General features: G+C 42.7%; 1 protein-coding gene across 1 annotated transcript; it reads left to right on the forward strand.

Moving 5' to 3' along the window:
• On the forward strand, positions 1–27,610 carry LOC121578765 (RNA-binding protein 5-A-like). The gene is made up of 11 exons (XM_045224007.1): positions 1–81; positions 2,305–2,374; positions 12,720–12,888; positions 13,008–13,191; positions 18,948–19,017; positions 24,798–24,901; positions 25,420–25,554; positions 26,017–26,091; positions 26,842–27,036; positions 27,264–27,331; positions 27,439–27,610. Exons 1-11 carry the CDS (start codon positions 1–3, stop codon positions 27,536–27,538), a joined length of 1,251 nt encoding a protein of 416 aa, XP_045079942.1. The 3' UTR covers positions 27,539–27,610.
• Positions 27,611–27,950: the final 340 nt, after the last annotated feature.

Consider the following 27,950-nt stretch of genomic DNA (forward strand, 5'->3'; position numbering starts at 1 on the left):
ATGTGCAGAAGTCCCAGCGGGACCACGACGTGGGCTGACGACATGAGACCCAAGAGTGACATGACAGACAGCGCCGTTACCGTGTGATTCGGACTAAACCTTCTCAGGGCTAGCAACAGGGCTACCCTTCGAGGGTCCGAAATTCGAGCCCTCATCATCACAGTGTCTAGCTGTATCCCCAGGTAGACCACCTGATGACTGGGCCAGGGCGCGCTCTTTTTCCAATTCACAGCGAACCCCAGACGCGTGAGATGAATCACTGTCTGTGTCGTGTGAGTGAACGCCAGCTCTGCTGACGGGGTGAGAACCAGTCGGTCGTCTAGGTAGGCTAGTAGCCTTATTCCCTGACGACGCAACGGTTCCAGTGCTGCCTCCACACACTTGGAAAACCCGAATGGCATCCTCATGTATTCGTACGCCACCCCTTGAAAGGTGAATCGCAGAAGCTTTCTGTGACGCGGCTGCACCGGCACATGAAAGTACGCGTCCTTCAGGTCTATGCTTGTACAAAAGTCTCCTTTCTGGACACATTCCAGCAGACGCTTTGTCGTGAGCATTCGGAATGGCCGTTTGGTTACGCTCTCGTTGAGAATGCGTAAGTCCAATATCGGCCTCATTCCCCCCGTCTTTTTGGGCACCAGGAAGTAGGGCGAATATAGCCCTTTATTCCTTTGCTCCTGGGGAACTACTCTGAACGCCTCCTTCACCAAAAGTGCCGTGATCTCTGACACCAGAGCTGCCACTTTTTCGGGCATTTTCATCACCCTGAAAGGGGGAGGGGTCCGATGGAATTGGAGGGCATAACCCTTCTGCAGCGTCTGGTCTAGCCAGCGTGAGAGGGTACAGCTTCGCCGCCACTCCCAGCAATGCAGAGAAAGCGGGCGAGCGCGAAGCTGTGGTACGTTCAGTAGGAACTGACCTGTATTCCTCGATGGCCCTTGCCGCCGCTGTTCCCCAGCACTGAGGTGGTGGAACAGCCCAAGGCGGGCCTCCCCCGAAAGGGAGAGGAAACATCAGCGCGTTCTGAGAGAATTGGAGGCACCAATACGTTAGTTACACCCGTAACTCTAGTATTCCGGCCCTCCGTGAACGCAGCACGGGTCTGAACTGCACTGACTGAGGCGTTAGCCTGAGACAGAGCGCCCTCCCCGAATAGCGGTCGCGTCATCATGCCATTCTCTGGCTGAGACTGCAGCCTGCTATGTGAGACACTCACTACAGTACTCCTAAGAGTCTGTGACGTGAGGTCTCTATTAGGTAACACAAGGCGGCGCCTTGATACCTTTTTAACACTCGCCTCATGTGTGTGTTCAGCAACGCACTCCTGGGCTGAGCTACACTCAGAGTGGTGAGTATCAGTGTGTTCTGTGAGAAACGGGGGCGCCGATACGTTGGTTACACCCGTAACTCTAGTATTCCGGCCCTCCGTGAACGCAGCACGGGTCTGAACTGCACTGACTAAGGTGTTAGCCTGAGACAGGGCGCCATCCCCAGATATAGGTCAATGGCTCGAAGCACCACGTCATCATGCCATTCTCTGGCTGAGACTGCAGCCTGCTGTGTGAGACACTCACTACAGCACTCCTAGGAGTCTGTGACGTGAGGTCTCTATTAGGTAACACAAGGCGGCGCCTTGATACCTTTTTTTACACTCGCCTCCTGTGTGTGCTCAGCTGCGTACCCCTGGTGGGCTGAGCTACACTCAGAGTGGTGAACATCAGCGCGTTCTGTGAGAAACGGGGGCGCCGATACGTTGGTTACATCCGTAACTCTAGTATTCCGGCCCTCCATGAACGCAGCACGGGTCTGAACTGCGCTGACTGAGGCGTTAGCCTGAGACAGGGCGTCATCCCCGAATAGCGGTTGCGTCATCATGCCATTGCCTGGCTGAGACTGCAGCCTGCTATGTGAGACCTTCACTACAGCACTCCTAAGAGTCTGTGGTGTGAGATCTTTATGAGGTAAGCTAAGGCTGCGCCTTGCTACCTTTCTCCTCCTCACCTCCTGTGTGTGCTCAGCTACGCACCTTAGGTGGGCTGAGCTACACTCAGAGTGGTGGGGGAGAGCCATAGGGCGTGAAGTACTCTGAACGTTCTCAGACGTGTTATGGAAAAAGGGCTCTCTTGTGACAATGTCAATGGGAGCCAACTCTTTATTAAACACATCAACACAAACAGTCTCCTCCATACCCTGAACAGAAGGGTGGGGGGGGAATAGTGGGCTCAGTCGTATGACGCGCCGAGCCAGCTCCCATTCTCTCCCCCTCGTCCCGTTATTGACGTCGCCTCTTATGCGCCCTCTTAGGGTGCTGCCAGGTCGACTTCGTGTCCACCTCCCTCGCCGGCGGAATCGTCTAAGATGCGTTATGAGGGAGGTAGCACAGCTCCACACACATTTGAAGATGATCCCTGGGCTTTGATGGACAGTAAAGGGGTTGCAGAGTAGGTGGAGCTGGTCAAGCGTGGTGCACTAATCCATTATCTCACAGTCAATCCCCAGCAGTGGTGTAAAGTACTTAAGTAAAATACTTTAAAGTACTACAGTGGGGAAACAAATTATTTAGTCAGCCACCAATTGTGCAAGTTGTCCCACTTAAAAAGATGAGAGAGTCCTGTAATTTTCATCATAGGTACACGTCAACTATGACAGACAAATTGAGATTATTTTTTCCAGAAAATCACATTGTAGGATTTTTAATGAATTTATTTGCAGATTATGGTGGAAAATAAGTATTTGGTCACCTACAAACAAGCAAGATTTCTGGCTCTCACAGACCTGTAACTTCTTCTTTAAGAGGCTCCTCTGTCCTCCACTCGTTACCTGTATTAATGGCACCTGTTTGAACTTGTTATCAGTATAAAAGACACCTGTCCACAACCTCAAACAGTCACACTCCAAACTCCACTATGGCCAAGACCAAAGAGCTGTCAAAGGACACCAGAAACAAAATTGTAGACCTGCACCAGGCTGGGAAGACTGAATCTGCAATAGGTAAGCAGCTTGGTTTGAAGAAATCAACTGTGGGAGCAATTATTAGGAAATGGAAGACATAGAAGACCACTGATAATCTCCGTCGATCTGGGGCTCTCCCTCGATCTCACCCCGTGGGGTCAAAATGATCACAAGAACGGTGAGCAAAAATCCCAGAACCACACGGGGGGACCTAGTGAATGACCTGCAGAGAGCTGGGACCAAAGTAACAAAGCCTACCATCAGTAACACACTACGCCGCCAGGGACTCAAATCCTGCATTGCCAGACGTGTCCCCCTGCTTAAGCCAGTACATGTCCAGGCCCGTCTGAAGTTTGCTAGAGTGCATTTGGATGATCTAGAAGAGGATTGGGAGAATGTCATATGGTCAGATGAAACCAAAATAGAACTTTTTGGTAAAAACTCAACTCGTCGTGTTTGGAGGACAAAGAATGCTGAGTTGCATCCAAAGAACACCATACCTACTGTGAAGCATGGGGGTGGAAACATCATGCTTTGGGGCTGTTTTTCTGCAAAGGGACCAGGACGACTGATCTGTGTAAAGGAAAGAATGAATGGGGCCATGTATCGTGAGATTTTGAGTGAAAACCTCCTTCCATCAGCAAGGGCATTGAAGATGAAATGTGGCTGGGTCTTTCAGCATGACAATGATCCCAAACACACTGCCCGGGCAACGAAGGAGTGGCTTCGTAAGAAGCATTTCAAGGTCCTGGAGTGGCCTAGCCAGTCTCCAGATCTCAACCCCATAGAAAATCTTTGGAGGGAGTTGAAAGTCTGTGTTGCCCAGCGACAGCCCCAAAACATCACTGCTCTAGAGGAGATCTGCATGGAGGAATGGGCCAAAATACCAGCAACAGTGTGTGAAAACCTTGTGAAGACTTACAGAAAACGTTTGACCTGTGTCATTGCCAACAGACGGTATATAACAAAGTATTGAGAAACTTTTGTTATTGACCAAATACTTATTTTCCACCATAATTTGCAAATAAATTCATTAAAAATCCTACAATGTGATTTTCTGGATTTTTATTTCTCATTTTGTCTGTCATAGTTGACGTGTACCTATGATGAAAATTACAGGTCTCTCTCATCTTTTTAAGCACACTTGCACAATTGGTGGCTGACTAAATACTTTTCCCCCCCACTGTATTTAAGTAGTTTTTGGGGGTACCTGTACTTTACTTTACTATTTATATTTTTGACAACTTTTACTTTTACTTCACTACATTTCTAAAGAAAATAATGTACTTTTTACTCCATACATTTCCCCTGACACCCAAAAGTACTCATTACATTTTGAATGCTTAGCAAGACATGAAAATGGTCCAAATCACACAATTATCAAGAGAACATCCCTGGTTATCTCTATTGCCTCTGATCCTCTGGATACACTAAACACAAATGCTTCGTTTGTAAATTATGTTAGAGTGTTGGAGTGTGCCCCTGGCTATCCGTAAATTAAAATAACACGAAAATGGTGCCGTCAGGTTTGCTTAATATAAGGAATTTGAAATGTTTTATACTTTTAACTTTTAATTTTGATACTTAAGTATATTTTAGCAATTACATTTACCATTGATGCTTAAGTATATTTAAAACCAAATACTTGTAGTCTTTTACTCACGTAGTATTTTACTGGGTGACTTTCACTTTTACTTGAGTCATTTTCTATCAAGGTATCTTTTACTTTTACTCAAGTATGACAATTGGGTACTTTTTCCACCACTGATCCCCAGCCACCATACACAATGACATACAGCATCTTTGTTTAAGTTTGACCATTCTAAGGGGTCTCTTGTTTGCTATAGATGGTATACCCATACACAAAAATGTATGCACGCATGACTGTAAGTCGCTTTGGATAAAAGCGTCTGCTAAATGGCATTTTATTATTATTATTATTATATGTCCTTAAAGGGATTTTGGGATTACTGCACAGTTTACCAGACCAATGCATGTGTCACCCCAACATGAGACCTCATTCTTTACATAATAATAATATAATATGCCATTTAGCAGACGCTTTTATCCAAAGCGACTTACAGTCATGTGAGACCAGTTCAGGTATCACATGGCCTGACCAGCCATGGGTGGTATCAAAATAGGTACTGTACATATGAGGTCAATGCACACCAGCACTTTCCAGATGGCATATTGGTTGTTGAATGGCCTCCTGACATGTGGCAGTCCAGTTCCATGGTGTTTCTGTCTGTTGTAACTGCCAGAGGGGAGGGCTGATGGTGGAGTGGGCCTATCGAGGACAGTTCTGGGAGATTCAGGATTGTCATTGACATTGGAGAACTGCAATTCCTATGAATTGATGGCATTTCTTGTCAATGAGTGTCAGGTTGTGTTTGTTCGTTTTAGTGAACATCTGCCTCATGCGCTTGTCATCATGTGTGGTTGCATCCTTCCTAAACACCATTGTACGCTGACTATTCATGTTTTCTTTTAAATCCGCAATTTGGATCCCTGCACAGCCTCATAGAGGATCTAGATAATGTTTCTAACCTCTCTGGATTAAAACCGAATTATGATAAATGCACCATATTACCTATTGGATCGCAAAAAAAATACAACTTTTACATTACCGTGTAGTTTACCAATAAAATGGTCAGACGTTGAAGTGGACATTCATATCCCGAAATAAATAAATGATATCACTGCAACACATTTTAATAGAAAGTTAGCCAAATTAGATAAGATTTTGCTACCATGGAAAGGACAACACATGTCTGTTTGTGGAAAATTAGTCATATCCCAGTTTACCTATTTACTTATGGCCCTGCCTACACCTAACGACTTGTTTTTAAAAAAAAATATATTGAAATGTCTGCTCTATCCAAAATTACAACCAACTGATTGCAACATTACTGCAAAAATGGAGGGTCAAGTGGAAAGGGGAGAAGGTATAGTGGGGAGAACAAGTATTTGATACACTGCCGATTTTTCAGGTTTTCCTACTTACAAAGCATGTAGAGGTCTGTAATTTTTATCATAGGTACACTTCAACTGTGAGAGATGGAATCTTAAACAAAAATCCAGAAAATCACATTGTATGATTTTTAAGTAATTAATTTGCATTTTATTGCATGACATAAGTATTTGATCACCTACCAACCAGTAAGAATTCCGGCTCTCACAGACCTGTTAGTTTTTCTTTAAGAAGCCCTCCTGTTCTGCACTCATTACCTGTATTAACTGCACCTGTTTGAACTCGTTACCTGTATAAAAGACACCTGTCCACACACTCAATCAAACAGACTCCAACCTCTCCACAATGACCAAGACCAGAGAGCTGTGTAAAGACATCAGGGATAAAATTGTAGACCTGCACAAGGCTGAGATGGGCTACAGGACAATAGGCAAGCAGCTTGGTGAGAAGGCAACAACTGTTGGCGCAATTATTAGAAAATGGAAGAAGTTCAAGATGACGGTCAATCAGCCTCGGTCTGGGGCTCCATGCAAGATCTCACCTCGTGGGGCATCAATGATCATGAGGAAGGTGAGGGATCAGCCCAGAACTACACGGCAGGACCTGGTCAATGACCTGAAGAGAGCTGGGACCACAGTCTCAAAGAAAACCATTAGTAACACACTACGCCGTCATGGATTAAAATCCTGCAGCGCACGCAAGGTCCCCCTGCTCATGCCAGCGCATGTCCAGGCCCGTCTGAAGTTTGACCATCTGGATGATCCAGAGGAGGAATGGGAGAAGGTCATGTGGTCTGATGAGACAAAAATAGAGCTTTTTGGTCTAAACTCCACTCGCCGTGTTTGGAGGAAGAAGAAGAATGAGTACAACCCCAAGAACACCATCCCAACCGTGAAGCATGGAGGTGGAAACATCATTCTTTGGGGATGCTTTTCTGCAAAGGGGACAGGACGACTGCACCGTATTGAGAGGAGGATGGATGGGGCCATGTATCACGAGATCTTGACCAACAACCTCCTTCCCTCAGTAAGAGCATTGAAGATGGGTCGTGGCTGGGTCTTCCAGCATGACAACGACCCGAAACACACAGCCAGGGCAACTAAGGAGTGGCTCCGTAAGAAGCATCTCAAGGTCCTGGAGTGGCCTAGCCAGTCTCCAGACCTGAACCCAATAGAAAATCTTTGGAGGGAGCTGAAAGTCCGTATTGCCCAGCGACAGCCCCGAAACCTGAAGGGTCTGGAGAAGGTCTGTATGGAGGAGTGGGCCAAAATCCCTGCTGCAGTGCGTGCAAACCTGGTCAAGACCTACAGGAAACGTATGATCTCTGTAATTGCAAACAAAGGTTTCTGTACCAAATATTAAGTTCTGCTTTTCTGATGTATCAAATACTTATGTCATGCAATAAAATGCAAATTATTTACTTAAAAATCATACAATGTGATTTTCTGGATTTTTGTTTTAGATTCCGTCTCTCACAGTTGAAGTGTACCTATGATAAAAATGACAGACCTCTACATGCTTTGTAAGTAGGAAAACTAAGTATCAAATACTTGTTCTCCCCACTGTAAGGAACTTGTCTGTCGGCCCTGGATTAAAGACAAAATTGGCTGAAGAAAAATTTGCTAAATAAACAAGTATACCAGTTTCATTTAAGGACCAACAAATTTACAGGTTGCAAAATAGTTGGGAGGAGATCTTCGATGTACCGATTCCATGGCACATGGCTTATGAACTTGTACGAAAACTACGCCAGATTCAAAACTTAGAGTTTTTCAATTTAAATTATACAAACAACCAATAGAATGTTAAATATATGGGGGATACAAACATCGCAGCACTGCAGATTTTACTGCAAAGAGACAGAATCATTAGATCACTTGTTTTGGTACTGTCCATATGTAGCTTGTTTTTGGTTGCAGGTTCAAAAATGGCTGAAAAAATATGCAACATTTACTTGGAGCTAAATAGCACTGCTGGGTGATTTGAAATGTCATAGTCAATTGATCAATAATACTCTTAGCAGACATTTTTATCTTTAATTTACAATCTGTAGAAACTATGAGAATAGAAAGTTTCAGAACCTTTATGAAACATCACAGCGGAAAAATATATGGTAGCTAGAAATCAAAACTGGATGGTCTTCAGAGATAGATGGGAGGGGTTGAGGGTAGCTGAAGGCTGGGACTAAAAACAAACAAAATATAACTAATGTAAAATGTATATAGTATGTATAAGCCTAAGTATTGTTATCCATTAGTTTACTCCATTTAGGGGAGTGTAACATAGACGGAGGGGAGTCAGGAAGCAGGTTGAGTTAATGAGTTTAATAATAACGACCATGGCGTGATACAAGAGCTGCGTCTGACATAGAAACATAAACAATGACTGATAACAAAAGAGTGCTATATAAAGGGTAAGTAATCAAGGGAGTAAAGAAGTCCAGGTGTGACTGATGATGAGACGCAGGTGTGCGTAAAGATGTGTTGCCAGGACCGGTGGTTAGTAGACCGGTGACGTCTAGCACCGGAGCGGGGGAGCGGGAGTGGATGTGACAGGGAGGGGTGATAGGGTTAGGGTAAAATAATAATAAATATATATATTTAAAAAAATATATACTGTATCATCTATCATCTCTTCCCTCTGCTAAATCCTTCTCCCTCCAATCTCCTGATTCTGCCTCCTCAACCCTCCTCTCCTCCCTCTCTGAATATTTTGACTCTCTATGTCCCCTATCCTCCCAGCCGGCTCGGTCCTCCCCTCCTGCTCCGTGGCTTGACGATTCATTGCGAGCTCACAGAACAGGGCTCCGGGCAGCCGAGCGGAAATGGAAGAAAACTAGACTCCCTGCGGACCTGTCATCTTTCCACTCCCTCCTCTCTACATTCTCTTCCTCCGTTTCTGCTGCTAAAGCCACTTTCTACCACTCTAAATTTTAAGCCTCTGCCTCTAACCCTAGGAAGCTCTTTGCCACCTTCTCCTCCCTGCTGAATCCTCCTCCTCCTCCCCCTCCCCCCTCCCTCTCTGTGGATGACTTCGTCAACCATTTTGAAAAGAAGACACCGCTGGTCCTGCTCACACTTCCCTACCCTATACTTTGACTTCTTTCTCCCCTCTCTCTCCAGATGAAATCTTGCGACTTGTGACGGCCGGCCGCCCAACAACCTGCCCGCTTGACCCTATCCCCTCCTCTCTTCTCCAGACCATTTCCGGAGACCTTTTCCCTTACTTCACCTCGCTCATCAACTCATCCTTGTCCGCTGGCTATGTCCCTTCCATCTTCAAGAAAGCGAGAGTTGCACCCCTCCTCAAAAAACCTACACTCGATCCCTCCGATGTCAACAACTACAGACCAGTATCCCTTCTTTCTTTTCTCTCCAAAACTCTTGAGCGTGCCGTCTATAGCCAACTCTCCTGCTATCTCTCTCAGAATGACCTTCTTGATCCAAACCAGTCAGGGTTCAAGACTGGTCATTCAACTGAGACTGCTCTTCTCTGTGTCACGGAGGCTCTCCGCACTGCTAAAGCTAACTCTCTCTCCTCTGCTCTTATCCTTCTAGACCTATCTGCTGCCTTTGATACTGTGAACCATCAGATCCTCCTCTCCACCCTCTCCGAGTTGGGCGCGGCTCACTCTTGGATTGCGTCCTACCTGACAGGTCGCTCCTACCAGGTGGCATGGCGAGAATCTGTCTCCGCACCACATGCTCTCACCACTGGTGTCCCCCAGGGCTCAGTTCTAGGCCCTCTCCTATTCTCTCTATACACAAAGTCACTTGGCTCTGTCATATACTCACATGTTCTCTCCTATCATTGCTACGCAGACGACACACAATTAATCTTCTCCTTTCCCCCTTCTGATAACCAAATGGTGAATCGCATCTTTGCATGTCTGGCAGACATATCAGTGTGGATGTCGGATCACCACCTCAAGCTGAACCTCGGCAAGACGGAGCTGCTCTTCCTCCCGGGGAAGGACTGCCCGCTCCATGATCTCGCCATCACGGTTGACAACTCTGTTGTGTCCTCCTCCCAGAGTGCAAAGAACCTTGGCGTGACCCTGGACAACACCCTGTCGTTCTCCGCTAACATCAAAACGGTGACCCGATCCTGTAGGTTCATGCTCTACAACATTCGCAGAGTACGACCCTACCTTACACAGGAAGCGGCACAGGTCCTAATCCAGGCACTTGTCATCTCCCGTCTGGATTACTGCAACTCGCTGTTGGCTGGGCTCCCTGCCTGTGCCATTAAACCCCTACAACTCATCCAGAACGCTGCAGCCCGTCTGGTGTTCAACCTTCCCAAGTTCTCTCACGTCACCCCGCTCCTCCACACACTCCAATGGCTTCCAGTTGAAGCTCGCATCTGCTACAAGACCATGGTGCTTGCCTACGGAGCTGTGAGGGGAACGGCACCTCCTTACCGTCAGGCTCTGATCAGTCCCTACACCCAAACGAGGGCATTGCGTTCTTCCACCTCTGGCCTGCTGGTCCCCCTACCTCTGCGTAAGCACAGTTCTCGCTTAGCCCAGTCAAAACTGTTCACTGCTCTGGCACCCCAATGGTGGAACAAGCTCCCTCACGATGCCAGGACAGCGGAGTCACTGACCACCTTCCGGAGACACTTGAAACCCTACCTCTTTAAGGAATACCTGGGATAGTATAAAAAATAATATAAATAAAAATAATAAAATAAATAATAATAATATATATTTTTAAACACATAAAAAAAAGAAAAAAAATTATATATACATATATAAAACAAATGAAAATTAAACAAATAAGAAATATATATTTTTTTAAATAAAATAAAAATTAACAACTAAAATAAGACTAAAATAAAATAAAAGAAGAAAAATAAAATTGTAAAGTGGTTGTCCCACTGGCTATCATAAGGTGAATGCACCAATTTGTAAGTTGCTCTGGATAAGAGTGTCTGCTAAATGATGTAAATGTAAATGTAATGTAAATGTATGGGGGATTGGAAATGATGCAGACAATTACATTGATAGAAGCCACAATCTATCTGCAATATTCAAACTCAACCTGAACAGCATAAGAGTGCACCGGAACGTCCCAATTGTCCATCACGAATGCAGTGACTAGCCATGAATCAAAGCTCACTTCTAAATGACTTAAGAGCCAGGGTTGGATTCTCTTTCCTTTCGTTGGAACCTCTGAGTTGCCTCATTGATCCTCAAAGAGGCTTGTGACTTGGAATACTTGGTGTTGCAATGCCAAGCAGTCTGCTGCCTTTTCTATATCCATACAAAGGTGTTTGAGTGTAATTATGGCAGGCTTATTGGATTACCAACATAGTTGAATTGTACTCAAGTAGTCTTGACTACAGGTCATAATAACAGTACACAAATCTGAAAGATGTCTCTCATTTAAAACATATATACAGGTGATTAAACCACCATTTAATGGTATTGTGGCAGCCATATTGGAGTTTGGACGCCATATTGGATTTGGAGTCAAATCTAGGGGGGGCCCCCTAACACAATTGAAAGAGTAAGGGCTGAACAAAGAAAATCCACAGAGGAACCTTTGACTGAAAAGAATGACAGTTTTCAGTGTCTGAGCCCACTTGTTTTCCTTATAGCCGATTAGATTACAATAGCCACAACATCCAAAAACATGCGTAATTGTATGTATTTTTGTCAGGCATGACCATACAGCTCTGAATAAGAGCAAATTTTACTTGGAAAGCTGTCTATTAATCAGCTTCCAAAAAGTTACATTTACATTCATCATAAATATTTGTAGTTTATATTTCCGGCCTATTGTATCTCTGTGTTTATAGATCTATATTTCCAAGATTATATTATCAAAGCTTGCAATATTGGGTTACATTATTTTATGCGGCCCATCCCCCCTCCAGCCAGGCATTATTCTGCATTTTTTTAGTTTAGGGGTGTGTCACAATATCTAGCAATTTAACCACTTTAGCAATAAAATATTTCTACACAACCATCCATTTCGTAAATGCGAGACATAAGAGATGTAAAACATGGTTGTGTTTTGATCTACCTAAACTAAAACCTTTTTTCTTTTCCTATCAAAATATGTCTGATGATAGTGAAACACCCCCAGGAGTTTCCCATACTGCTTGGCAATACAATCTCACATCCATCTTACTCTGATAGGTTGAGGAATACCCATAGCAAAGAGTATATATGAACACAACGATTTTGCAGGTTTCACAAAAAGGCCTTTCCCACAGATTTGAACTTTCTTAGCAGGGCACTTGCTTTACATTTGGGCTCATATTGCATAAATATCATAATGTACAGTATTTGGATTTTTAGTTATGGATAACAACTGCCATATTAATGTTTTCAAATGATTTATTATATATTTTGACGACCAAATTATTGACATTTAGTGAAAACTGATTTGTTTACTGCATTTTTGGGAGGATTCTCGCATAGCTTCCATTGTTTGTCATGTCACCTAACACCCTAGTAGTAGCTAATTGTGTTTTTATACTATTTGTAGGCCATTCAACAATAGGTGTTTCAAAATAAATGTTGCGTCCCTACAGTTTATTTGTAAGCCTGGCTGTAGCTGTTCAGCAGTGAAACATGGGAGCTGATAAGAGGTGAGATTTTCCCCAACCTTTATACCTTACTCTGGAGCTAAATGTGTAGGAAAAGAAAAAGGTGATGTGTGGTAGCTACCCCCTGAATGTCTAGATGCAATGCACTCTTCTTCTGACATGCGATTTTCTAGGAATGTATTAGCTGAATATGTCGTGTGAATAATGTTACCCTGTGTGTTTATGTTCTAAGGCCTGGCCGCAGTGAGCTTAGTGGGAGGTATGAGTCAGACCAGTGGCGAGATGACCCAGAGTGGCATGAAAGACTGGACAGAGACCCAGAGTGGGATTATGACCATAGCTGGAGTGACGAGAGACACTCTGACTGATATGATGAGCGCAGAGATAGAGACAGCCCTGAGGTGAGGAATCTAGTTACATTCATGGAGATCTTATTGACCTTGGGCATGCATTCATTTAAAGAAATCTGTACTGCAGCGGGCTGTTTTCCATGAAGAGTTGTTGTTGTTCCCCTATGTAGTTTTGCATGCCCTCTTCAGTTGACAACTGTCTTCTTGCAGAGAGGTCGAAAGAGTGACAGGTCTGAAGATGGCTATCTGTCTGATGGCGATTATCAAGAGCAAGATTACAAGATGGAGCTAGGGGAGGAGGAGAGCAAGGCCATCATGCTCAGAGGCCTGTCCCTCCAGGTCACAGAGGAAGATGTACAGTTGAAGTCTGAGATTTACATACACCTTTCTGACAATTCCTGACATTTAATCCTAGTAAAAATTCCCTGTTTTAAGTCAGTTAGGATCACCACTTTATTTTAAGAATGTGAATGTCAGAATAATTGTAGAGAGAATTATTTATTTCAGGAATAGCTTTTATTTTTTATTCATCATATTCCCAGTGGGTCAGAAGTTTACATACATTCAATAAGTATTTGATAGCATTTACTTTAAATTGTTTAACTTCGGTCAAACGTTTCGGGTAGCCTTCCACAAGCTTCCCACAATAAGTTGGGTGAATTTTGGCCGACAGAGCTGGTGTAACGGAGTCAGGTTTGTAGGCCTTCTTTGCTCGCACATGCTTTATCAGTTCTGCCCACAAATGTTCTATAGGATTGAGGTTAGGGCTTTGTGATGGCCACTCCAATACCTTGACTTTGTTGTCCTTAAGCCATTTTGTCACAACTTTGGAAGTATGCTTGGGGTCATTGTCCATTTGGAAGACCCATTAGCGACCAAGAATTAACTTCCTGACTGATGTCTTGAGATGTTGTTTCAATATATCCATATAATATTCCTTCCTCATGATGCCATCTATTTTGTGAGGACATTTCTCCAAAATGTACGATCTTTGTCCCCATGTGCAGTTGCAAACCGTAGTCTGGCTTTTTTATGGTGGTTTTGGAGCAGTGGCTTCTTCCTTGCTGAGCGGCCTTTCAGGTTATGTCGATATAGGATATTGATACTTTTGTAACTGTTTCCTCCAGCATCTTCACAAGGTTCTTTGCTGTTGTTCTGGGATTGATTTGCACTTTTTGCACCAAAGTACGTTCAACAGAACACATCTCCTTCCTGAGCGGTATGACGGCTGCGTGGTCCCATGGTGTTTATACTTGCGTACTACTGTTTGTACAGATGAATATGGTACCTTCAGGCGTTTGGAAATTGCTTTCAAGCATGAACCAGACTTGTGGAGGTCTACAATGTTTTTTCTGAGGTCTTGGCTGATTTATTTAGATTTTCCCATGTTGTCAAGCAAAGAAGCACTGAGTTTGAAGGTAGGCCTTGAAATACATCCACAGGTACCCCTCCAATTGACTCAAATGATGTCAATTAGCCTATCAGAAGCTTCTAAAGCCATGACCTCGTTTTCTGGAATTTTCCAAGCTGTTTGAAGGCACAGTCAATTTAGTGTATGTAAACTTCTGACCCACTGGAATTGTGATGCAGTGAATTATAAGTGAAATAATCTGTCTGTAAACAATTGTTGGAAAAATTACTTGTGTCATGCACAAAGTAGATGTCCTAACCGACTTGCCAAAACTATAGTTTGTTAACAAGACATTTGTGATAATATACTTCTCCCATGGGCAAAGAAATTCAAAAGGGGTGATGATATTAATGAATAGTAATTTCGATCCGAATGTGCAAATTGTCCAAATAGATACGCAAGGTAGATGGATTATTTTAAATATGGTATTGGACCATAAACAGATATGGCTCATTAACCTTTACGGACCAAATAATGATGATCCACAATTCTTTGACAATATATATAATAAATTATCAAGCCTGCAAGCAACTCAAGACAATATTATTATGGTGGGGGATTATAATACTGTTTTAAATAGCTCAATGGACCGAAAAGGAAATCACACCACAAACAATCACCCACATGCTCTTAAGGAAATTGTGAATGTCATAGATACATTAGAACTAGTAGATATATGGAGGCTTAAATATGCTGATCTAGTGAGATATACATGGCGGAGACTGAATCAAGCTAGTCGTCTTGACTTCTTTCTTATCTCATTCTCGTTGGCACCAAAAGTAAAAAAAGTGTTGATAGGGGACAGAATGCGGTCGGACCATCATATAATAGGCATATACATTACTCTGACTGAATTTCCACGTGGGCGAGGATATTGGAAATTTAATCAAAGCCTATTAGATGATAATTTATTTATAATTAGAACAAAGGAATTTATAACTGACTTTTTCCAACATAACATAGGTACAGCGAATCCCCTTATTGTATGGGACACCTTTAAATGTGCCTTTAGAGGCCATGCAATTCAGTACTCATCTCGAAAACAAAAGCAATTTAGGTCAAAAGAGTTTATACTAAGAAAGGAAATAGAAAGTCTAACAGAACAGATAGATGGCAATAAAAACTGTAACATAGAGGCTCAGAATAAATTAGAGGAAAAACAAAAAGAAATGGAAAAACTTATTCAAGAAAGATCAAGTGTAATATATTATAAAAATAAAGCAAACTGGATGGAATATGGGGAAAAATGCACAAAATTCTTTTTTAATCTTCAACATAGGAATGCTACCAAAAAGAACTTAATGAAACTGGTTACAATTGACGGAGTCACCCATAATTCACCTAATGATATTTTGAAGGAAGAAACAAAGTATTTTAAGCATATGTTTTCTTTTCAGTCGCCTCCATCTCCTCTAACTGAAGCTAATTGTAGAGATTTTTTTCCTATTGATAATGTCAAATTAACAGCCACACAGAAAGACTCATGTGAAGGTGAAATTACAGAGGAGGAACTTCTGGATGCAATTAAAGACTTTAAGTCCGGGAAAACTCCAGGGTTGGATGGCATACCAATCGAGGTATACCAAACCTTTTTTTGATATACTAAGAGGACCGTTATTAGCATGTTTTAACCACTCCTATGTAAATGGTAGATTATCTGACACTCAAGAAGAAGGTCTGATCTCATTATTACTGAAACAGGATACAAGTGGAAAATATAAAGATCCAGTCCATTTACAAAATTGGAGGCCCCCTTACACTTCAGTGTTGTGATGCAAAAATCCTAGCAAAATGTATAGCGCATAGAATTAAAAAGGTATTGTCGGATATTATTCATTCTAATCAGACAGGTTTTTTACATGGAAGATACATTGGAGATAATATAAGGCAAGTATTGGAAACAATAGAACACTATGGAAAATATGGGAAACCAGGCCTGCTATTCATAGCAGACTTCGAAAAGGCATTTGATAAAGTTCGACTGGAATTTATATATAAATGCCTGGAGCATTTCAATTTTGGAGAATCTCTTATAAAATGGGTCAAAATCATGTATAGTAACCCTAGGTGTAAAATAGTAAATAATGGCTATTTCTCAGAAAGTTTCAAACTGTCAAGAGGAGTGAAACAAGGTTGTCCACTATCGGCATATCTATTTATTGTGGCCATCGAGATGTTAGCTATTAAAATCAGATCCAATAATAATATCAGAGGATTAGAAATACAGGGCTTAAAAACAAAGGTGTCATTGTACGCAGATGATTCATGTTTTCTTTTAGATCCACAACTAGAATCCCTCCACAGCCTCATAGAGGATCTAGATACATTTTCTAACCTCTCTGGATTAAAACCAAATTATGACAAATGTACTATATTACGTATTGGATCACTAAAAATACAATTTTTACATTACCATGTAGTTTACCAATAAAATGGTCTGATGGTGATGTGGATATACTCGGAATACATATCCCAAAGGAAATAAATGATCTCACTTCAATAAATTTTAATAGAAAGTTAGCAAAAATAGATAAGATCTTACTACCATGGAAAGGAAAATACCTGTCAATTTGTGGAAAAATCACCCTGATTAACTCTTTAGTATTATCCCAGTTTACCTATTTGCTTATGGTCTTGCCTACGCCTAGCAAACAGTTTTTTAAATTATATGAGAAAAAAATATTCAATTTTATTTGGAACGGCAAGCCAGACAAAATTAAAAGAGCATATTTATATAATGAATATGAATTCGGAGGACAGAAATTATTAAATATTAAAGCATTAGACCTATCACTAAAATCTTCAGTCATCCAAAAGTTATACTTAAATCCGAACTGGTTCTCAAGCAAATTAGTAAGATTGTCTCACCCACTGTTCAAGAAAGGCCTTTTTCCCTTTATTCAGATTACAACCTCTCACTTTCAGTTATTTGAAAAGGAAATAATCTCCCAAATGTCACTATTTCTAAAACAAGCCATAGAAAGTTGGTTGCAATTTCAATTTAATCCTCCAGAAACGACAGAACAAATAATGCAACAAATATTGTGGTTAAATTCAAATATACTAATTGACAAAAAACCTTTATTTTTTGACAGAATGTTTAAAAAAGGTATAATCTTCGTAAATGATATCATCGGTAGGACTGGTGGAGTTATGTCGCACATGCAGCTAACAAAAACATATGGAAATGTCTGCTCTACCCAAAATTACAACCAAATAATTGCAGCCTTACCGCAAAAGTGGAAGAGGAAAGTTGAAGGGGGGAGAAAGTAAGGAACTTGTCTGTCGGCCTTGCATTAAAGAACATAATTGGTTAAGGAAAACTGTGATAAATAAAAAAGTATATCAGTTTCACTTAAGGACCAAAGGATTGACAGCAGTCCCATATAGATTGCAAAATAGTTGGGAAGAGATCTTTGACGTATCGATCCCATGGCATAGTGTTTATGAACTGACACGCAAAAGCGACACCGGATTCAAAAATTAGAATCTTTCAATTTAAATTATTATATAAAATTCTTGCTACCAATAGAATGTTATTTATATGGGGGATACAATCTTCCCAGCTCTGCAGATTTTGCTGTGAAGAGATAGAATCATTAGATCATTTGTTTTGGTTCTGTCCATTTGTAGCTTGTTTTTGGACACAGGTCCAGGAATGGCTAAAGGATTGCAATATTTACCTGGAACTAACCTTGCAGATAGCATTACTGGGTGATCTGAAAAGTCATAGTCAATCAATCAATAATATAATAATACTTTTAGCAAAAATGTTTATTTTTAATTCACAATCTGTAGAAGCAATGAGAATAGAAAGGTTCAGAACTTTTGTGAAACATCACAGTATGGTTGAAATATATATGGCAAATAGAAATCCTAAATGGATGGTGTTAAGAGATAGATGGGAGGTATTGAATAGAGTTGAAGGATGGGACTAATAACAAATAACAACAAATAATAACAAAGATAGCTAATAATGTAAGCATACTGTGTCCATAATAAGTATATAGGTTGTATGTTGGGAGCTTTTGGGAAAGAGCACAGTTAGAAAGATATGGCATTTAGAAGCAAACCGGATGGACATCATGAAAATGATCAGAGAGGTTGAGAGTAGAAGAAGTTCAGGAGCAAAAAAATAAATAAATATATATATATATATATATATAGATATAGATATAGAATTATTGTAAAATTAACTCTGTCCATAAGGTGTAGATAGTAAGTATAGACCGGAAGTAGAGGCCTGGGCGTTGTTGTTCACTAATTTACTCCAAGTAGGGAAAGGATGGTGGGGTTGAAAAGTAATAAAGGGGAATATATATATAAAAAAAAAAAAAAAACATGGGGGATTGGAAGTGATGCAGACAATTACATTGATAGAAGATACAATCTATCTGCAATATTAAGCTGATCCATCCCCCCGAAAACCCCCAAAAAAACAAAAAAAAACAAGACATTTGTGGCGTGGTTGAAAAACTAGTTTTAATGACTCCAACCTAAGTGTATGTAAACTTCCGACTTCAACTGTAGGTGGTCTATTTTCCTAACCACACGTTGATTTAACTACTAATAATACATTCTTCAAAGAGCTGCCATATGCTGTATTGATGTGTATAATAAGAAACATACATTGTGGACTGTGACCTCTCTCGAATATGGTGAACTATGGCCCACTGAAAGTCCCCCTCCTGTGTTTCAGATCTGGGCTGCTCTTGAGCAGCTGCAGGGACCCCAGCTTGTGGACATCCGGCTGATGAAGAAGAGGACATGTGAGAGTTGTTGTCTGGAGTCTCAGGTTCATTCAGCTCCACACGCACCACCACCCTACACATGACACCCTGCCTCCGATATCAATCATATTTGCCATGGCAAAGGAACCTTCATCACACCTAAACTAGTGGGTCTTTTGTTTTGTGGATTGTTTTTATTTATGGATGTTAGATGAGATTGTGTTTGTTAAAACATTTCACATTTTATCTTATCATCTTTGAGTGGCAATCATTCAAGTGCGGTCCAAGTACTGTCATCTGAAGGCTTTCATGCTATGGCAAACGTTTCCTCCACCCTACCCTCTTCAAATTATATATCCCACTGTTTCACTTGTATTGGGTTGTGAAGCAGACTGTGACAGAGTTTGAATGTAATGCCAAAGCACTCTGACTAACACGACTCCCATCTATATTTGAATGCTGTCTCTAGGAATAAGCAGAGGTTTCGCCTTCGTGGAGTTTATTCACGTAGCAAGATGCTACCTGATGGATAGAGACCAATCAGGTTGCTTTAACAATCGCCAAGTCTACATTTTGTCTTGGAGATCAAAGCCCAAAATAACAAACAGATGTCTTGAGAGACTGACCTTTGATACATTTGCTGTATAAGTGACCATTTGCTGAGAGCTGAAAGTATTCAGACCCCTTCCCTTTTTCCAGATTTTGTTATGTTACAGCCTTATTCTTAAATAGATTAAATACTTTTTCCCCCCCTCAACAATCTACACACAATACCCCATAATGACAAAGCAAAAACAGGTTTTTAGACATTTTTGCAAATGTATTAAAAATAAAAAACTGAAACCTTATTTACATAAGTATTCAGACCCTTTGCTACGAGACTCGAAATTGAGCTCAGGTGCATCCTGTTTCCATTGATAATCCTTGAGATGTTTCTACAACTTGATTAGAGTCCACCTGTGGTAAATTCAATTGATTGGACATGATTTGGAAAGGCACACACCTGTCTATATAAGGTCCCACAGTTGACAGTGCATGTCAGAGCAAAAACCAAGCCATGAGGTCGAAGGAATTGTCCGTAGAGCTCCGAGACAGGATTGTGTCGAGGCACAGATCTGGGGAAGGGTACCAAAACATTTCTGCAGCATTGAAGGTCCTCAAGAACACAGTGGCCTCCATCATTCTTAAATGGAAGAAGTTTGGAACCACCAAGACTCTTCCTAGAGCTGGCCGCCCGGCCAAACTGAGCAGTCAGGTGAGAAGGGCCTTGGTCTGGGAGGTGACCAAGAACCCGATGGTCACTCTGACAGAGCTCCAGAGTTTCTCTGTGGAGATGGGAGAAACTTCCAGAAGGACAACCATCTCTGCACTCTACCGATCAGGCCTTTATGGTAGAGTGGCCAGATGGAAGCCACTCCTCAGTAAAAAAGCACATGACAGCCCACTTGGAGTTTGTCAAAAGGCACTTAAAGGACTCAGACCATGAGAAACAAGATTCTCTGGTCTAATGAAACCAAGATTTAACTCTTTGGCCTGAATGCCAAACGTTACGTCTGGCGGAAACCTGGCACCATCCCTACGGTGAAGCATGATGGTGGCAGCATCATGCTGTGGGGATGTTTTTCAGCGGCAGGGAGGACTGGGAGACTAGTCAGGATCGAGAGAATGATGGACGGAGCAAAGTACAGAGAGATCCTTGATGAAAACCTACTTCAGAGCGCTCAGGACCTCAGACTGGGGCGAAGGTTCACCTTCCAACAGGACAACGACCCTAAGCACACAGCCAAGATAACGCAGGAGTGGCTTCGGGACAAGTCTCTGAATGTCCTTGAGTGGCCCAGCCAGAGCCCGGACTTGAACCTGATCAAACATCTCTGGAGAGACCTGAAAATAGCTGTGCAGCGATGCTCCCCATCCAACCTGACAGAGCTTGAGAGGATCTGCAGAGAAGAATGGTAGAAACTCCCCAAATACAGGTGTGCCAAGCTGGTAGCGTCATACTCAAGAAGACTCGAGGAAGTAATCGCTGCCAAAGGTGCTTCAACAAAGTACTGAGTAAAGGGTCTGAATACTTATGTACATGTAATATTTCAGTTGTTAATTTTTTTATACATTTGCTAAAATGTCTAAAAACCAGTTTTTTATTTGTCATTATGGGGTATTGTGTGTAGATTGATGAGGGGGGAAAACGATTTAATCCATTTTAGAATAAGGCTGTAATGTAACAAATGTGAAAAAAATCAAGGGGTCTGAATATCTTCCGAGTGCACTTTAGACAAAGGACTGCACCAGCGCTTTTGTTATATGAATCGGGTTTCTTTCTTTAAGTTGCCTTTATAATTTCCTAAACTACATTGCTTATTCTGCCAGAAATTCAAGTTTTGACAGTTTAGACAGCAAAAACTATTCTACATTCTGTACAATAAATCCTGTACAGTAAAAATGAGCAAGATTAGTATCGGACACTCTAAATCTCACTATACACAGTGTCAACTTATACATTTGAACTTTTGGAATGAAAAGTGGATTTCAGGACTTAAGCAATCAAAAGTGGAGGTAGCTTGTTCTCTGTGTGCTGTTGTTTAGCTAAATAAGCGCATATTTTGAGAAAAGAGGGATTTTACTTTTACTTTGAGAGTTTAGGCGTTCTTTGGCTCTGGGTGTCTCACATAGCCATGTTTTGTTATGGCTGCCCCCAGGGCAGGCTTCCATATAGCACACTGTTCCAGTTCAGTCTCTGTGGCCCACGCACATCCTCCACCTTTCAAACCGAAGATGAGGGAATGGGCCAAGGATGAGCTGGCACCACTCCGGTCTGACACACTGCTCACACCTGCAGCTCTCTCTCTCTCTCTCCCTCTAGACATCTCTCTCTCCTTCGCTCTCTCTCTCTCTCTCACCTGTCTGATCTACGGACCCCTGTATTCTCTGAGGGGTTGTCCCTAAGCGAGTGTGAACCTAGCCACTCTTTCCCTTCCAGGCTGTGCTCTCTCATGGGGTGTGATAGTATGAGGACCTGTTTTTTTTAACCCTTTTTCGGTTAAAGCTGGAGACTCTTATCTCCCTCACTAACTTTAAGCATCAGTTGTCAGAGCACCTTACCGATCACTGCACCTGTACACAGCCCATCTGAAATTAGCCCACCCAACTACCTCATCCCTATATTGTTATTTATTTTGCTCTTTTGCACCCCAGTATCTCTATTTGCACATAATCTCTTGCACATCTAGCATTCCAGTGTTAATACTATTGTAATTATTTTGCACTATAGCCTATTTATTGCCTTACCTCCATAACTTGCTACATTTGCACACACTGTATATATATTTTCTGTTGTATTTTTGACTTTATGTTTTTTACCCCATATGTAACTCTGTGTTGTTTTTATCGCACTGCTTTGCTTTATCTTGGCCAGGTCGCAGTTGTAAATGAGAACTTGTTCTCAACTGGCTTACCTGGTTAAATAAAGGTGAAAAAAAAATATATATATATATATATATCCAATTGGTAGTTACAGTCTTGTCCCATCGCTGCAACTCTCGAACGGACTCGGGAGAGGCGAAGATCGAGAACCATGCGTCCTCCGAAACACGACCCTGCCAAGCCGCACTGCTTCTTGACACACTGCTCGCTTAACCTGGAAGCAGCCGCACCAATGTGTCGGAGGAAACACCATCCAGCAGGCGACCGAAGTCAGCTTGCAGGCGCCCAGCCCACCACAAAGAGTCGCTAGAGCGCGATGGGACAAGAAAATCCAGGCCGGCCAACCCCTCCCCTAACATGGACGATGCTGGGCCAATTGTGCGCCGCCTCATTGGTCTCCCGGTCACGGCCAGCTGTGACACAGCCTGGGATCGAACCAGGGTCTGTAGTGACGCCTCAAGCACTGTGATGCAGTGCCTTAGACCGCTGCGCCACTCGGGAAGCCGGCCTTTGATCTTACAGAATATGCTGACGATCCAGGGTAAGAGCATGGCTATGCACTACAGCAACCGTAGACACACATTTGAAAACTGGCTCTGCAATGCTATAAGTATCCTCTCTTCACCTCCATGTGCTGTACTCCACAGACCAAATCCTTTCTCTGTTTTGTATCACCAAATGGTTTCATTCATAGTTTCCATCAAGGTTTCCCAGATACACTCTTTTGTCTTTAAAGTTGAATTCAACTGAATGAAAACAATGTAACCGGTTGCTTGCAGTGCGGCTTGCACAATTTCCAGAATAGGCTGAAGTGCTTCAGGTCTGGAGCAGTCAAAGAGGGTAAGTAGCCCTGTGTTTAGACATGCATCCCCAATGTGGATGACCCAGCAAAAGAGACACGTGATTGTTCAGTATCAAGTATCATATTCCAGACCCTTCATATGAAAATCCAGTGGCCAATCCCTGGTGATATCGTAGTTGCTGGGTTGGGCCTTGATAGAACTTGTAATGAGTGTGATAGAAGGAGTCAGGCGCAGGAGGGTATATCACCAAATACAGAGTTTATTCCGTCGTACACAATTGCGCTGGATAGCGACAACAGAAAATAGGCACAGGGGAAAAATCTACCCCGACAATACAAGGTACGAGTAGCTCCACCGAGCTACACTACTCTCACAAAACAACAATGAGGGGATAAGAACCAGGTGTGTGTAATTGACAAGACAAGACAAATGGAATGATGATATATGGAGCGGCAGTGGCTAGTAAGCCGGTGACGATGAACGCCGAAGCCTGCCCGAACAACATTTACATTTACATTTAGCAGACGCTCTTATCCAGAGCGACTTACAGTTAGTGCATACATTATTCTTTTTTATTTTCATACTGGCTCCCCGTGGGAATCGAACCCACAACCCTCGCGTTGCAAACGCCATGCTCTATCAACTGAGCTACCTCCCTGCCAGCCATTCCCTCCCCTACCCTGGACGACGCTGGGCCAATTGTGCGCCGCCCCATTGGTCTCCCGGTTGCGGCCGGCTACAGCAGAGCCTGGATTCGAACCAGGATCTCTAGTGGCACAGCTAGCACTGCGATGCAGTGCCTTAGAGCACTGCGCCACTCGGGAGGCAGCCTCGGAGGAAGTCGTGACAGAACTGCATCGTTGTTGTGTTTTAAACAGACGGGTCAGAGTCTACTGGCCACAATGACTGAAGCTTAGAACCTCAGCAAGCTGGAGAAAACTCTGGCGACAGTAAGTACCATCGTCTAACTATTCTGTGTGTGTTTGTGTACAGTTCTTTATATATAGAGTAGGATCAATCTTTGGTTATGTATTAATTGTGGATATCCATCATCCATTTTGTATGAAATGTTACGAATTTGCAAAACGTACAATATGTTACTAATTTCCAAAACATATTCCAATTTCTTGTGGCTAACGTTATCTAGGTGGCTAGGTGGCTAATGCTAATGTTAGCTAGCTCTAGGAGTTATGGTTAGGTTTAGGGTTAGCTAAAAGGGTTAAGGTTAGCTTTAGGGGAAGGGTTAGCTAACATGCTAAGTAGTTGCAAAGTAGCTAAAAAATAGTAAGTCATTGCTAATTAGTTAAAATGCTAAAGTTGTCAGTGATGAGAGTCAAACATGCAACCTTAGGACTGTTAGACATTTGCGTTATACGTCCACACTAATTTAAGTGTCCCGGATTTACATTTAATATGTTACGTCTAGTCTATGAGACCAGTCTGTGGTTCCTGCTCCTGGAGACGGAATATTAGGAGGTAAGAATCCAATTAGACCCATGTCTACTACACAGTCCATCTTAACACTACAACTAGTGACTCAGACTGTCTGATCGATATGGTGGACTTAACATGGTGTATGTATCTTAATGGTAGCTGCACCAGGAGTGAAGGCCCTGATCGCTACAGCAGCAGGGGTGGTTATGTCCCAGACCGCACAGGTCTATCAGCATCACCTCCTCAGCCAGCCTGCCATACAGGTAGGGCTTAATGGCTCACATCAACATTCATGCTGCTTGTTATAAACATGCTGCTCAGTCTATATGATGTACATTAAATACTGTGTGTTGTCACAATAATGATGACTGCAGCAAGTTGAACATGTGGTGGTGGTGTTTTCCCACCCACAGATGCACCAACTAGTTAGGCAGATTGACGTAACACCACAGGCTGCCACCTCTTCACTTAAAACAGCAGCCACCTTGGCAGCCCCCACTGGAGTTGCCCCTTTCTCTGATAGCATATGTGGTAAGATGGGAATCCATATTGGATTTACATTCCCTATTAAGTTTGAACGTCATTTACCACACATTGAATACCCAGAGATTCAATACACATTTTTTGTTGTTGTTTCTGATACCGCCGCTTACCAATACAATTAGTCATCTGGGCCTAACAGCCAGGTATGTAACTACGATCTCACCCCTATAGACTTCTGCTCTATAAGAAAATGGATCATAAATAATAGATAATATCATGCATATCTTTCTCCCTGTAGTACTACTACAACTCCCAGACCCAACAGTACCTGTACTGGAACAGTGAGACACAGACCTACATCGCTGCAGCAGCAGAAACCACACAACAGCTGCAGACTCCAGCTGAGAACAGGCCTCTTCAGCAGCCTCATCAAGCAAATAATCCAAGGAGAGGAAGGACAAGCCCAAGAGCAAGTCTTCCCAGCAGGTAACAGACAGACAGACAGAGACACCCCCTACAGGCAGGGGGAAGTCCCATACTGAAGCAATAGTGCCTATAGTGAGCTATGGTAAAAATAAGTGTTCTCTACCATCTCAGATAGCTAAAGACATTGAGTGCTGGGCCAATAGCCTGAACAAGCAGAAGAAGAGCTTCAAGAGCAGCTTCCTGGGGTAGGACAAGGACGAGGACAGGAGAGAGGCTGCCGCTGCCAATGCAGGCTTCTCCACCCTCTTTGAGAAAATGGTACTCATGGTTATAACCCTCTGAGTCAATACAGATGGCTCTTAGGTCAAGGTGCAGCAGTTACTGGATCAGTGAAGGATGATGACCTGTTTGATACGATGATGAGTGTGTCAGTTATGTCAATGAGCTGTTGTGTGTTTTGCTCCTCCAGCATGGTGGAGGGTTTGAGACCCAGCTGGTGAAGAACGAGCTGGTGAAGAAGGGAGAGCCAGAAACCCCAGCCAAGGTAAGGATGAGGCTTAAGGCGTCAGCATGCTTCAGTTCGGCTGGCGCCAAGCCGAACAAGTGGGCTTGCATACTCCCTTAAAAGACCTTCACTTGAAAAACGAGAAAAAAGCGACAATAGTACTGTTTGTCCATTTTGAGACGCCATAACCGGTATACACTTCCTCAAAATAGTCAGAATTAATCTAAGATAACTCAAGAAATCTGTCATAAATTTTTACGTTTTTTCCGAGATCTTAGGCGCGCAATTTTACATTTAACTAAGATGTTTGGTGCAGTATTTCTTGATGAAAAAAATGTGCATGAAAACAAGTCGTCTCTCATTGAATGACAACAACGACTTTATTGAAGAATCCCTACTGTTGACCAATCACTGACGAAGGGGCATAGAATTCGGCTCCGAATTTCGGCTTGCCTCCAGAAAAAAATTAGTGTGCCTGAACAGCCGAAAAAACCCTCACAGAAGTCCAAAACTATTTTTTTTTAAAGTCACAAAATGTCATCATAATATATGCACAAACTCTTCTGAACTGTTTCGGCTGGGAAGCATGCGGACGCCACTGAAGCATTTTAGGATGCAAACAAAGATAGTTGCAGCTTGGGTTAAGAGTGTTTTTAGCTCCTTGGAGGCCATCTTGTGGTGAGATGTTTTGTCACTGTGTATCTATTGGAAAGCCCGGCCCTCGATTCTCCAGTGGCTTGTGTAGCATGGTTCTCACTTAGAAGTAAAATGTTTGTGTGTATATTGCAGAGTAGCCTGGTGGCAGTTTACAGTGGGGGCAGTGACCCAGAGGAGGCAGCAGACCCAGATCAGGGAATTGGAGGTGATGAGCGGTCAGACAAGCTGACAGACTGGAGGAAGATGACCTGTCTGCTCTGTCTCAGGCAGTTCCCTAGCGAAGACGCCCTGCTGCTGGTGCACCAACAGCTTCAGACCTGCAGGATGGCAAGCAGCAAGCAGGATGACACTTTAATCGCTGAGTCTGGGTGGAAATATTTTGGGTTATTTTTAGCCCTACCATCTGCTCATGGTGTGCAGTTGTCCTTTAGCATAAGCAAGGTGAGAACACGCATTCTGTTGCACTTTCATGCCAAGACTAGTCATGCCTTTTAAATGTGTGAATTGCATAGTTCCCGGGGAGTATTAACCTTTTATTCTGTTGATCGTTTTAGCAAAACGTGGAAATTCACAGACGATCCAAACTATTGGATGCCGAGCTGGAGGAGTTGGAGAGAAAAGATATATAGAGGTAGGCTATTTCTACCATTCAAAGGGAGACTTTTAGAAAGTCGAGATATTCAATGACACCTCTGAGTTGTATCATGTTGATATTATTCTGTGATTCTCTGTGCAGCTGAAATACAGAGACAGAGCTGCTGAAAGAAGGGATAATTATGGTGTTCCTGAACCACCAGCACCCAAGAAGAAGAAATTCTATCAGACTTGATACGCCATCCCATCTGGTTTGGGCTTAGTGGGACTATCATTTGTTTTTCAACAGGACAATGACCCAATACACCTCCAGGCTGCGTAAGGGCTATTTTATCAAGAAGGAGAGTGATGGAGTGCTGCATCAGATGACCTGGCCTCTACAATCCCCCGACCTTAACCGAATTGAGATGGTTTGGGATGAGTCGGACTGCAGAGTGAAGGGAAAGCAGCCAATAAGTGCTCAGCATATGTGGGAACTCCTTCAAGACTGTTGGAAAAGCATTCCAGGTGAAGCTGGTTGAGAGAATGCCAAGAGTGTGCAAAGCTATCATCAAGGCAAAGGGTGGCTATTTGAAGAATAGGTTGGGGGATTGTGGAGGCCAGGTCATCTGATGCAGCACTCCATCACTCTCCTTCTTGGTAAACAC

The sequence above is a fragment of the Coregonus clupeaformis genome, chromosome 12 (assembly GCF_020615455.1).
Source record: "Coregonus clupeaformis isolate EN_2021a chromosome 12, ASM2061545v1, whole genome shotgun sequence".
In the NCBI taxonomy this organism is placed as follows: domain Eukaryota; kingdom Metazoa; phylum Chordata; class Actinopteri; order Salmoniformes; family Salmonidae; genus Coregonus; species Coregonus clupeaformis.

Coding starts and splice junctions, on each gene's coding strand:
- LOC121578765 (XM_045224007.1), top strand. CDS start 1: ATGTGCAGAAGTCCCAGCGGGACCACGACGTGGGCTGACGACATGAGA. Junction 27,037..27,263: donor AGCTTCAGACCTGCAGGATG/GCAAGCAGCAAG, acceptor TGATCGTTTTAG/CAAAACGTGGAAATTCACAG. Junction 27,332..27,438: donor GAGGAGTTGGAGAGAAAAGA/TATATAGAGGTA, acceptor TCTGTGATTCTC/TGTGCAGCTGAAATACAGAG.